The 13,641-nt window shown below is 36.6% G+C and overlaps 2 protein-coding genes across 2 annotated transcripts; both read left to right on the top strand.

The window, feature by feature from the left end:
* Nucleotides 1–194: 194 nt before the first annotated feature.
* BIR6 (Pentatricopeptide repeat (PPR) superfamily protein) lies at nucleotides 195–2,251 on the top strand. The gene has a single exon (XM_079061845.1). It carries the CDS (start codon nucleotides 275–277, stop codon nucleotides 2,132–2,134), a length of 1,860 nt encoding a protein of 619 aa, XP_078917971.1. The 5' UTR covers nucleotides 195–274; the 3' UTR covers nucleotides 2,135–2,251.
* Nucleotides 2,252–2,774: 523 nt separating this feature from the next.
* Nucleotides 2,775–3,191, top strand: LOC145113759 (uncharacterized). The gene has a single exon (XM_079049818.1). The coding sequence runs from the start codon at nucleotides 2,775–2,777 to the stop codon at nucleotides 3,189–3,191; it is 417 nt and encodes a 138-aa protein (XP_078905944.1).
* Nucleotides 3,192–13,641: the final 10,450 nt, after the last annotated feature.

The raw sequence follows: 13,641 nt of genomic DNA, 5'->3' as shown, positions 1-13,641 counted from the left end.
TTATATATATTCTTAACAATCATCTAGTTATTTTTCTTATTTATATTCTTAACAATCATGTAGTTATTTTTATACTTATCCCTAAATTAAATTTTATATCAAATCCAAATTTGCTAAAGAAACTATTTTGATCTAGTAGTTTGTGGTGCCTATACCCGAGTCCGACTTGACCCATTTTCCGTCGGTCATCTCAAAACCCTCGTTAACCCTTTGCCCCCATTGTTCATCTTCTGCCTGCAAATACTACACACACAGCTTTGATAGGCCAGCAACGATGAATCAAACAAAGAGATTACTCAGTACAATCAGGCTAGCCAACTCGCTCTACTCGACTCAGCTCGCCAGAACCCACCCTAATAATAAGGTTCGAACTCGGTTTGTTGATTTACATGTCCCTAATTACGTTTCCCCATTTCTCAATTTCCATGCAAAACTCTTCTTTTCTTCGAAGCCAGAACAAACGCTCAATATTATTTTATCTGAAAAGTGGTCTGATGAGTTAGAACAAGAATTATCAAAGTCAAAAACCGATTTCACCCATGAATCCGTCATGTATGTTCTAAAGAAACTCTCGAAAGAGCCCCAGAAGGCTTCCGATTTCTTTAATTGGATCGTTGGAAAACAAGGGTTTCAACCCAGTTCTTCCATTTATAGCATAATGCTTCGGGTTTATGGGAATAAAGAATCGATAAAGCGGTTTTGGGCCACTGCTCAAAAGATGAAAGAAGAAGGTTTCTTCATTGACGATCAAGCGTATTTAATGATTCTTCAGGATTTTAAGAACTCGAATATGATCAATGAGGCTGCAAATTTGACCAAAATTTATAACTCAATGGCGAAAGATAATGTCATGAATGACGTTATTAAGGAAATCGTTGGTGTTGTGATCGAATCAGATTGGGGAAATGGGGTTGAGAAGAGATTAGCAGGGATCAAATTCGACTTCAAGGTATCAGATAATTTCGTTCTTAGAGTATTAAAGAATCTGCGAAAGTATCCTTTGAAAGCAATCAAGTTTTTCAGATGGGTTAGTGAGACTTTCAATTATGAACAAAATACCATCACTTATAACGGGGTTTTACGTGTTCTTTGTCAAGAAGATTCAATAAAAGAATTTTGGAACATCTTTAAGGAAATGAAGAACGCAGGCCATGAAATGGATCTTGATACTTATCTAAAAATCTCAAGATTCTTTCAAAAACGTAAGATGTTAAAAGAAGCAGTAGAGCTTTACGAGCATATGATGGACAGCCCTTACAAGCCCTCAATTCAACATTGTAGTGTTCTTCTAAGAACCATTGCAGGCAACATTTCACCAAATTTGGATCTTGTTTTTCGGGTAGTAAATAAATTTGAAGCCACAGGAAATTCTCTTTCAAAAAGCGTTTATGATGGTATTCATAGATCATTAACAAGTGTAGGTCAATTTGATGAAGCCGAGAAGATGATGACAGCCATGAAAGATGCAGGATACGAACCCGATAACATAACCTACAGCCAATTGATCTTTGGTCTATGTAAAGCTCGAAGACTAGAAGATGCAACCAAGGTGCTCGATGAAATGCAAGCAAATGGTTGCACTCCTGACATCAAGACATGGACGATTCTAATCAAGGGACACTGTTCAGCCAATGAAGTCGACAAAGCTCTGATCATTTTCGCCAACATGATCGAGAAAGGCTGCGAGGCTGATGCGGATCTTTTGGATGTTTTAGTAAACGGGTTCTTGAGTCAAAACAAGGCCATAGACGCACACCAGGTGCTTGTTGAAATGACTGAGACAGGTGGGGTGAAACCATGGCAGGCGACTTACAAGAATTTGATTAGAAAACTGTTGTTGGAGAGGAAATTTGAGGAGTCATTGAAGCTCCTAAGGCTGATGAAGAAACACGACTATCCACCGGTTTCAGAGCCTTTTGTGGGGTTTGTTTCCAAATTTGGGACGATTGATGATGCTTTAGAGTTTTTGAAGGCGTTGAGTTATAAAGAAAGTCCTTCAGTTTCGTCTTATCTGAATGTGTTTCAGGGTTTTGTTGATGAAGGTAGAGAATTGGAGGCTAAAGATTTGCTTTTCAAGTGTCCACCTCATATTCGCAAAAACAAAGGAATTTCTAGTCTTTTTGGGTCTGTTTGATTACCTAGTTTGTTGTATTATCCATTTTTTTCAGAACAACACACAATTTTGAGGTTGAAGCATGTGGGTGCTTTTGGACTAATATATTTCTACAAAATATAGACACCTTGCTCTTTATATTCACTAGAGTTTATAATTTATTGATTTAATCCGATCACTATTGTATAAATTGTGAATTCAGAAAAAGAGAACATTGTTTCTTGTAAGACCATACACTAAATTTTGTTTTTCTTTACGTTTATACACTAAAAAATGACATTAAAAATGTATTTTGCATATTTACATCATAATAACTATAAAATAAAACAAACCGATATTATTTTTGTCATTTTATAAATCAAATTTTAATAAAAATAAACACAATCGCACAGTTTGATAAACTCTCTTGATGTTCTTTATAATTAAGACGACAAAAAAGAAAAGAAAAAAAGAACCTAACAAAACTCATGAACTTTAAATATGTGAGAAGTAAGGTTGGATAGCCCCATTTATGTGATGTCACATTAACTTGTTCCCATTTATCTACTTGTTCAATTCAATCGTGGCATGTGAGGCTCTGATTTTGCCTGTAAAAGATAGGAATACATTTGTCCTAAGTCCTAACCATGGCCCCCATACACATGACCTCCTCCAAAACACCATGAAAGAAAACATTGAACAACATGAACTCGAAATCATCAAGGCTGTGGCACAGGCATGGCTCGGCCACACCACCACCACCTCACCACCCTCCTCCACCAATGAATTCGATACCCGTCGCCTGAGTTTCAAGATCAAACCCACCCGCTTTAAGCTTGAAAAACCATCATCATGGAACAACAGTAACAATGCCAGTAACAGTATCTCAACAAGTTGGGATTTCACACAATCACTATGGGATTCTTACGAGATTGTGGCGGTTTCAAGGCGGCTCGAGAGCGGGCTATTATTGGAAAACGAGTTTGATGAATCAAGTAAAGGTCAAACTCAAGGTCAATCTAGTAAGAGAAAGAAAGAGAGCAAGAATAGCCTCAGAAATATACTCAATCGAACATCGTCTAGGAGGTTTGATGAATAGATATTGATTATATACAGAATTCCATATATCTTTTTAACACCCTTCCCGATTGATTTTTGTGCATTTGGGTAAGGTATGTAAGTTTCGAGCTCTTAGAAATAAGAATTTTGTATTGAAGAACAATGTGAAAACGCCTATTTACTTATATGTTGTACTTAAAAACACATCATAATGAAAACATTACGAATCTTGGCTAGCTTTTATTCGTTTATAATCAACTCGATAGGAGTAAAGAATTGCAGGATGCAGAATATAAATGCTAGATGGTCAAACTTCACAGAACACCGAACCCCAAAGGTAAAATCTGTTTTTTTTTTTCATTAAACTTAAATTCAACTCTTAGAAACCTTAATTTGCATGAGCTTGCTCCAACCATTACTGTTACAGAACATGCTAAAACCCTAAACGTACGTTTAGGTTTCTAAACTAATTATGCCAACAGTAAACTAATAAGAACGTGACACTCAATCAACAAGATGAAAGTAGAATGAAATTTCGATCTAATAAAACTAAAAAGTAGTATAGAACGTAAAACAAACGACCTAGATGACAGTGGAATATGCTGCCATATGAGAGAAAGTGAAAAACCTACAATGAAAGAGGGAAAATGAACTTCAATCAAACAGTTTTGGTACATATCCTTACTAAATGTCTAAATATCAAACTTAGTATTTGTCATTAATATTAAATATCGGATTTGTCAAAGTTATTTTTTAAATAGTTTTAAACATTTAATAATCCTTTTTTTAATATTTTTAAATCATTAAAACTATATTAAAAACTAGATGGACCTTATTGCCCTTTGCCTTCTAAAATGGCAAGAATTCATAACACGATTATATCTCTAGCAGTCTTTCTCACGATCAGCTTCGGTGTTAACGACAACAAACAATTGCCCAAAAACAAAGCAACAAGGGCAACCAGAAACTAACATCAACAATAACTCTGAATTCTGAGGGCTTAACCATAGCAATCAAAAGAAAACCTTTGAGTAGCTCCAATTTTCACTTGAAAGTTTAAACAAACACGGGCGGACACGATTATCAATGCCCATAAAAAGAGAATTATTAATGGAAGCTTAAAAGAAGATAAATTAGTTAAATTATTAATTAGATATCTTACATATCAAATGTCAATTTAATATGATGAATAATCTATAGTAAGATTGACAAAAAATATAAGTGTCGGAAGAAAAATAAGTTGTGATTTTGATTCAATCTAAATAGGATTCTTTTTTTTTGTAAAATGAAATGGGGGAATACTATGAGTTCAATTAATTGATTTACAAACCTTTGTTTGTGTGGTATGTTGTTGCTCCTTGTATAATCATCATCTAATAACAACATTAGGGCAAAATCGAAGATTGAGATAAGGCAAGAAGGAGGACTACAAAATTACAATTACCTGCTGCCTATACTCGATTGGAAAAAGGAAAATCGCGACATGCAAAGATTCAAAACCTAACCATTCACTAGATCTAAACTCTATGACACTCTAAGAACCCTTACAACCCATAAAGTTTCCAACTTTATGGTTTGTTAAGGTGCAAAGTTCTCCTTGGATGTGGCTTACCCTCTTTGGATGTGTAATGGGTTTAGCCTTTCCTATAATTAGGAAGTGAGTGACTCGCATTTTATGTAAGAACTATTTGTGAGATTAGTCTAGTGAGAGAATTATTACATACCCACTCTGTAATAGCTTACTAGATTAATGAGAGCTTAAACGAATTATTTACTATTTGTGTTCTTCGTGATTGATTGATTCACTTAATCTTTACATTTCCACATTCGTCATCATAACCGGGTCATTACAATTGGTATCAGAGACGGTGCTCTTGAAGTTTTCAAGAAATTGATCCATGATGACAAAATGATTTGGTGAATCATCAATTGTTGTAAGTTCTTCGTGTTTGAGAGTATTTTTGGTTCTAGAAATCAAATTGTTCTTTGATCTTGATTCAAATTCGATTTTCCCTCTCTAGAATTCATGTGATTTTTGTTTTCTCTCTCTATAGAATTCATATCAAAATCACTTTCTCTTTCTAGAAAAATTTAAATTCTTGTGATCTTTTCGTTTTTTATTCGAAATGGAAAAAGAATCTTGTAAAAGATGGTTTGTATTTCTTGAAGATGATCCATATCCATATAGTTTTGAAGGACTTGTCAAAAACTTTACAACCGGGTATTTCAAACAAAATTCACTCATTTCTTGTGGAAAAATAGATGAATGTGGAAAGATGATTGGTTATCCTCTTGATCATGATAATCATAAAGTGTTTCTTAATCGTTTGGTTACAACTTATCATGAGAGAAAAATGAAGAAGAAAGAAAATGAAATATTAATGGAATTCGTATTGATGAATGAAAATATGGTGTCAATGTTCTTGCATTTTACCTGGATGTTCATGATGTTAGAGACAAGGGAATTCAATGTGATTTTCATGAAGTTGTGAAAGTTTTTTGTTCAGTTGGAGTTCAAACCAATGATTGTTTGTATTCTTGTGATTCATTTAAAGGAATGGTGCCATATAGAAAGCCTTCAATCCAAGAAGTTCAAATGTATCAAACTCCAAAAGATTGGATTCAAAATTGCAAATTCGAAATTATCAATAATGATGTTTTTCTTGAATTCAAATCTTCAAGATCCAAGAAGAAGAAGAAGAAGAAGAAGAAGAAGATCAAAAACAAGAAATTTGGGTTTCTAAACAAAATTCTTCAAATGTCGTTTTGAAGTCGAAATCAATGAAGAAAACTTGGGTTCCAAAGCAAAAATCATCAAATTCTGTTATGGAATCGAATTGCAAACCCAAAATTGTTGAAGATTCTCAAATCCGTTATGAAGATTAAGTTAGATCTTGGAGAAATGAGAAGAAGTTCCATGTATGGTACAATGTGCATCATGAGCGGTACAATGTGCAAATTGGAAATTCTTAATTCCAACCAAGGAACCCAAATCTTCCATGTATGATTTATGCATTGCAAATGGGAAAAGGATTTTCAAGAAGGTATCACAAATTTTGAAATGGATTCCAAAAAGTTCTTGTTGATTCATTGTTTTTGAAGATCCAATGATGAATAATCCCAAATTCTATTTGATCAATCAAGTTACTATTCTTTTGATCTAAATTTGAGCCCAAACAATTTGTTTGCTTACTGTTCATCGATCAATTCATCCCAATCCATAAAATTTGTTCCATTATTGCTCATTACTCAATTCATCGGCCCAAGATCAAATCATTTGCATTGATTGTTCTTAGTCTTCCGTCAAGTTGATTCGTGTTTTCGTACTCTTAAATTCATTTGAATCTTTTTGCTCTCCGTGAAATCAAATAGATTTTAGTATTCGCTCCAGTTATTATTTCCTTCACACTTCCTAATATGTTCTTGATTTATCTTCGTCATAACATTTTTTTTCCATCGATTGAATTTATCCTCTCATATATTGAGCAATATGATTTTATCAATCATATATCTTGTTGAATCAAAAGTAGATGATGAACATTCGAATGTGATATGAGTTTGATTGGCTTTCGTTACTCTTGATTAATGTTGAGAATCGATGTCAAGTTTGAGTGTAGATTGAATGGTTGATTCTCGATTGGGAAGGCTGATAATCGAAAGTGTATGCTTGAAGTCGAATAGGAATGAAATTGGAGTTGATAGACTGGATTTTGTTTTAAATGATTTAAAGAATTTCGAGTCAAAATTGACGTTGGTTTGAAGAAGTCAAAGTAGATAGAATTTTTAATTCGACATTGGTTTGTTGTTGATTGAGAAAATCGGAATGAAAATCGAAGCAGATAGAAGCGATGTTTGATATTGTTCGATTTTGTGCTCGTATCGAGTAGATTGTGCATTTTTGCAACTTGGTCGTAATTTTTGAATATGGGTACTCGGAAACAAGTTTTCTTTTCGATATTGAGGTGTCGATATTGAGTTTTTGACTTGAATTTAGGAAGAAGAAGATGGCTTTTTCGCTTTTACAGTGATTGAGACTTTCGAGTGCTTCTATCGAAATAAGAATTTTTGCAACTGGGATATTCACAGGTTATAGTGAGGGCGTGTTTGGGATTCCTTTTTTAAGTTAAATGTCATTTTGTAAAATGGACTTTTTCTAAAAGAACTTTTTCTAAAAGGAGGTATTTAAAATGTGTTTGGGTGGATTTTTAAGACTTTTAAAAGATAAAAGTCAAAAGTCACAAACAGATGGGATTTTATGACTTTTAAAAAGGCTCCTTTTTGGTCATGGCTAGAAGTTGATTTAAAAGAACTTTTCTATTTTGCAAAACATCTTTTGGACTTTTTTAACTTTTTAATTTGGAAAAGTTAAAAGTCCAAGAGTTGTTTTAAAAGGAAAACCAAACACCCCCTAAATGTATTTTGGGGTTTATGGTCGAATTCACATGATTGAAATCGAAAGTGTGTTCGATTGGTGTTAATTGGAGTCGAAAATACCTTACTTGGAGTCGAAATCGATTTCGACGGTGTTGGTTGTTAAGTCCGAGTCGAATGTGTTTTGGGTTTAATAGTCGAAAGCTAAATTGCTTTGCTTGGGTCGAAAATCAAGGTTGAGTTCGACTAGTATGGAAACTTGATTGGTGTTGAATTCGACTGATGTTGCTGTTCGTTCGCGTTGGAACGAATTGGGGAAGAAGATTCAATGTTTTAATTCAAGTCCCTGCATTTTCAACATTTTGACAGTTTATACCCAGTTTCAATGTGGGGGTAATTTTCTGTGAAGTGTGAAGATTTTTCAGATTCTGTGTCTGAAGCTTATGCGAAATGACACTTTATACCCATTTTCGCATTTGGGGTAAAATTTCGCATTTAAAGCTAATTTTTTGCAACGAGTCCCTGCAATATTTGCGAAAATGACAGTTTGTACCCTGTTTTCGAATTTCTTGCAACTCTCACCCAAAATTCAAAATCTTCACAACTTTTGAAGATTTTTTCCTCGACTTTTCGTGATTGTTTTTCGTGCAAGATTTATGTGGTTACATTTTTGTCATACATCGAGGGGGAGTTTCGTATGGTTTATTCCTCGAGCGTTTCTCATAACCTTGTGGTTTTTATAATCCTTTGTTGATTATAAAAAGGGGGAGAATGTTGAATTGGGTATTCGAAGCTTCTCGGATATTCTTTTTCAAAGTAGATTTGAAGACCGGTGTTACTTCGAGGGGGAGTTTGGTCTCGATCGCTTGGAGCTCGTTTGGATATTGAAGCCGGGACATCCAATCCTAAATTTGAGTGGGAGAATATTAGGGTGCAAAGTTATCCTTGGATGTGGCTTACCCTCTTTGGATGTGTAATGGGTTTAGCCTTTCCTACAAATAGGAAGTGAGTGACTCCCATTTTATGTAAGAATCATTTGTGAGATTAGTCTAGTAAGAGAATTATTACATACCCACTTTGTAATAGCTTACTAGATTAATGAGAGCTTAAACGAATTATTTACTCTTTGTGTTCTTCGTGATTGATTGATTCATTTAATCTTTACATTTCCGTATTCATCATCATAACTGAGTCACTACATGGTTTCCAATCATTCAAAATTGCTCAACAAAGAGAAGAGTGGGACAAATTTTGATCTAGCTATATGTAACAATAAAGGTGGAAGATTTTACACTTACAAGGGTCCACAGACAATATGAGGTGATGATAATATTGATGCCTTGCAAGCTCCACCTAAAGATCACTTTCTTCTTCTTCTTCTTCTTCTCTTCTTCTTCCTTTCTTCTTCTAGCCAAGAAAAGCTCCAAAAAGCTCTAGAATCAAGCAAGGAATGAGGGTTAGGATTTTTTGAGGTGAAAGTGTGTTAGAGGCTGAAAATGAACCCTAACAATGGTTTAGAGAGGCTTAAATACGAAGGAAACCCTAAAAGATCATAGGCTTGGACTGCAGCAGTTCTCACGTCGTGAGCCTCTATGCCTCACGTCGTGAGATCAATCCCGAACCCAATTTAGATTTTAACCCATGTCACATCGTGAGACTCTATTTCTTCCAAAAATTAACCTTTTGACTCCTTGAAACCCTAAAACGATCCATCCAAGAAAACGGGTGTTACAAATCTCCCCCACTAGAATTGGATTTCTCTCTTGAAATATGCCATTATCAATCACTCTGAAACTACCTCCTCCTAAATCCCCTCGAGGGATCTTCCAGACCAATTACTTCTTACTCTAGCCATCGCCACCCCGGATGCTCGCATCAACGACTGAAAAACCCAAGGATTTTCAAAACCACGTGCGCACGCCAAACCTGAGCAAAGACTTCCCAAAGTCAAAATCACGTCCCCCGACAGAGAATGAAGATTCACGTCTCACAACCCACTAAAACAAGAAAACTGACTCCCTCGCCGTAACCTGAAAACTTTACGAACATGCTTGTCTCCCCGGTAAACAAGGCATCCCTCCGCATCTACCATGCTAACCAACTCTCAAAGATATGACCCCAAACAAAACCTCTCCGATCTTACGCCGTCCCACTGAAAGCAGAAGACATGAAACACTACCAACTGCGGAAACTAACAACCTCGCTTACTGACATCCGAGTGAAAGCTAAACTAGCCCACACATCCTCTTTGGTTCAAAAACCATGCATCCGACTTCCTGATAAATCATTACCAACTAACTACTCCCCTGAGCCCAAACATGGCGATATTAAGACTTGTAGGACTCTTAGGCCCCTATATCAGCATAGGTGCACCATCAGCTGCCAAAATTCTCAAGAGACTTTTCACCGCCCGCATAACTGGTCTGCTGGAAATCCAATCAGCATACCACTACCCCTATGTCAATCTATCAGTTATGGGTTATCGCAACTCTGTGCCTATCAGCAGTCCTGAGGACTATCAGTAGTCCTGGAGTTTCCAACAACTCCGAAAACACTCATAATAGCCTTCAGTTACTAAGACTTGGCTAGTCTACTATGACATAGGTAAGACAAGGAGAGAATTATCGCGATGCCTCATCATAAAACGAACGCAACTTCGATAGGAATACTCCCAACAACAAGCTACAAAAATACCGCCATTACTTTCCTAGCAAGACAACATTTTACAACAGTCTAACTCAACCTGCCAGTCACTGAAACACTAGTGACAACACTATACTGCTCAAGCACCCGCCATTGCCACCCGATTAGCAAACCAACACACGGGTCATTACTACATAACCGCCAACCCTGCCCACAAAAGTAAAAACCTCGATGGCTCACTACACACCATGACGCCATCCATCCATTAGGATGAGAAGTTCACGGATCCTCACCATTTTTCCATCATCCTACAACAACATGAAGATTACCGACCTGTCCCCAACGGGTGTAAGGTCATACTTCCATTGTCTTACTGATCGGTAGGAACCCAGTCAACATCCCATTCTACACTCGCCCGACAAAAGCAGCCATATCATCCTAAAACACACACTCTTCCACAGTACGACTACTGCTGACACATCGTCAAACGAAACATGACCGTACACAATCAGGTAACAAAATAAGCCACCAAGTTCCTGTATCAACTTGTAAACTTGACATCACTTGTAAACCTAACATGATATACTCCCTAGGAGATAACACAACGATCCTCAAGCCAATTGTATTTCTTCTTAAACCTGACCTTACCTAGAAGGTGACGTACCTTAGCTAGATCCCACACTCTGATAGAACTGCACAGATCCCACCAATGCATAGATAGCAATTAAAACTTCCAATCGCAGAGGAAAACTCCTCAATTATCCAGAATGCAGCCAAAAGATCTGGTTAAAACAATCTGATTACCAGCCCAGTTGACACGACCTACCAGAACCGCACTTTGCGAAACCACGATGTTACCTGAAAAACTGAATAGCGTTGCTCCGATATCCGATCTTCCAATAACTAAGACCAGCTACCATCTCAACCACAAGAAGCAACAAATTCACAACCAAGGATTCGATAGGAAACCTTCACAGGGACCAAGGTACCAATTTTTATTAAGCTTGACTAAGGGCTGAATCGTCAATTGCAGCCTTAGATGATACAACTTGAATCTTTCGAGTAATCTCAACTGCTACTAGTAACAAAACAACCAACGATAGAAAATGGGACGAGAACTAAACCTGATAACTCCACATATACTGAGCACAACCCACGTAAAATACTCTTATCGAACGCTAAAGTTTCATGCCACATCAATGATTGCCCATTCTCAGCCATATCTAACCGACCCACACCGCGACCCAACCATGATCTCTAAATCTGATGCACAAAAGAGTGGTTCAACACCCTTCCAACCAGATCCATGGAGCTACCTAAAATGAACTACCGACCACTACAATTCCTTACCTGTCAAATTTTACTGCGAGGACAGCACACACAACTAACGACGACTTGCTATGCACTCACGATCTGACAAAACCTTGAATTCTCCGCATCTAAGGAGGACTCCGAAGGATCCCTAAGGAACGGAATGAGAAACTTCCAAATTACGAACAGTTCAATGATAGCCCACTTCTTTCCTCTATGTAGCCATAACCCTGAACTAAAATTCCACATCCCTGAACTATAGATGACCCTGTTCTCCCCTACTTAGGGCTAGAACCATCATTGACTCTCAGAATACATGAACAACACAAGATGATCCTTCAGACAAGGAAACTTCAAATCTCAGATGGAGACTTCGAAGGCCTTTCACCCAACATCACTAACTAACTTAGTGAAATCGATAAGAATCCATTAAAAGACTTGGCACCTTCTGAATTGAACCTTCGCACGGAAAAATCGTGCACTTTGGGAGTTGACCCAAAACCTCATCCTCCTCTCAAAACATCAAGAACCCCCATAGATGCTAAAAATAAAGCTCCGACAACCCAACATAATTAGAGAACTCTCTAGAGTCCTAAAACAGAAACCACTTAATGTCTCCGCTCCGGAGTACACCTGACCCCCCCCCCCCAGATCTTCGATACTCATTCCACATGCATCATGTCCTTTACCTTAGCCATCGAACCATAAGAATCATCGAGTCTCAAACATCTCTTCGTTGCAACACATGGATGATTTACTAAGTGTTGGATATAGTGTCTAAGTCCATAACTTTATTTGGTATGTACTTGACCCGACCCGGCATGGTCCATTTGGGTTGCATGGCATTGTAATACTTGGATTGACTAAATGAGAGAATAAGGCACTTATGATTATTAATATATTATAAGTTCTAATATATTAATAATAGTATTATTTAATTAGTATTGATCAAGTATTAATCTAGTATTAATTTGGTGATCAAAGTGAGACTAATTAAATATATAGGGTTGATTATGACAATCATCAATTCTTTTATGGTGGATTAATGATCCATGGTTTATGGGTTATGGATGTAACCATATGGAGCTCCATGGATAGTCCATGGGAGTTACAAATCCATGGGTCATGGGAAATCAAGAGTCATGACAATTAAGGGCATTCATGTGTAAACCCTAATTGTGACAACACTATAAAAGGAACCCTATGGCTAGCAAAATGATGACCTAGTGGACCTAGTGTTACTAGAGAGGGCATAACCGATTTTGAGTGCTAGAAGTATTCTCTCAAGTTATTCCAAGTCTTGTGGTGTTGTGTGAAGCATTTGAGGCACAACATTTGGGGTGCTAGGCTCACAAAGTCTTGAAGGAATCCAAGAACAACAAGGTATGTATTTCTACTAGTTTTTATGTTTCATATATTCCCCATGCCATGCTAGTTAGGAAATAACCTTGGAAATGAAATTTGCATGTATATAGAGAAAACATAGATTCAAGGTTATTAGGGTTGAATGTACACTTAGGAAGTGTTAGAATGCTCAAAACCCATCAGTGGTATCAGAGCCTGGTATTGTTTTCTGTATACTTGATGCAAAACTGCTTAAAAATCGAAAATTCTGCACTCTGACGACTGGACTCGCCGAGTCCATGGGGAGGACTCGCCGAGTCCATGAACAAATTCATCCTACTCGACGAGTAGAATAATGCACTCGGCGAGTAGGAGCGTGCTGGGCAGTTTTTTCGAGTTTTGTTGCTGGAAATGGATTAAGATCATTATCCCAATCTGTTTTGGACTTGTAAAATCTGTTTTTCAAAATGATAATGATTATGTTAACCCATTTTACATGACTTTTATCAATTTTCAAGTATTGTATATGTTTATATGATTTTCTTGAAATTGTTTGATATGAATATTTGTTCTTATGAGTTTTTAGAAGATCATAGGAATTTTGTGTAACTTACATGCTTGTTTAATTCATGATCTTAATGCTAATGATGGTGTCCATAACTTGTCCTCAAGTTATGGATAACCAAAAGTCACTTCTTTTAATTATGATTAAAGAACTAAAGATGTTTCATAAAATGAAGAGTCTTCATTTTATGAACCATTAAAACTCATAAGTTACAAATTGAAGAGACTTGGAATAGTTTCAATTCTTGCCCTCAAGT

The sequence above is a fragment of the Lactuca virosa genome, chromosome 1 (assembly GCF_052849685.1).
Source record: "Lactuca virosa cultivar CGN04683 chromosome 1, Lactuca_virosa_CGN04683_v6, whole genome shotgun sequence".
Taxonomy (NCBI): domain Eukaryota; kingdom Viridiplantae; phylum Streptophyta; class Magnoliopsida; order Asterales; family Asteraceae; genus Lactuca; species Lactuca virosa.
The sequence above is the reverse complement of the archived record's forward strand: the minus strand, read 5'-3'. Positions and strand labels throughout refer to the sequence as shown.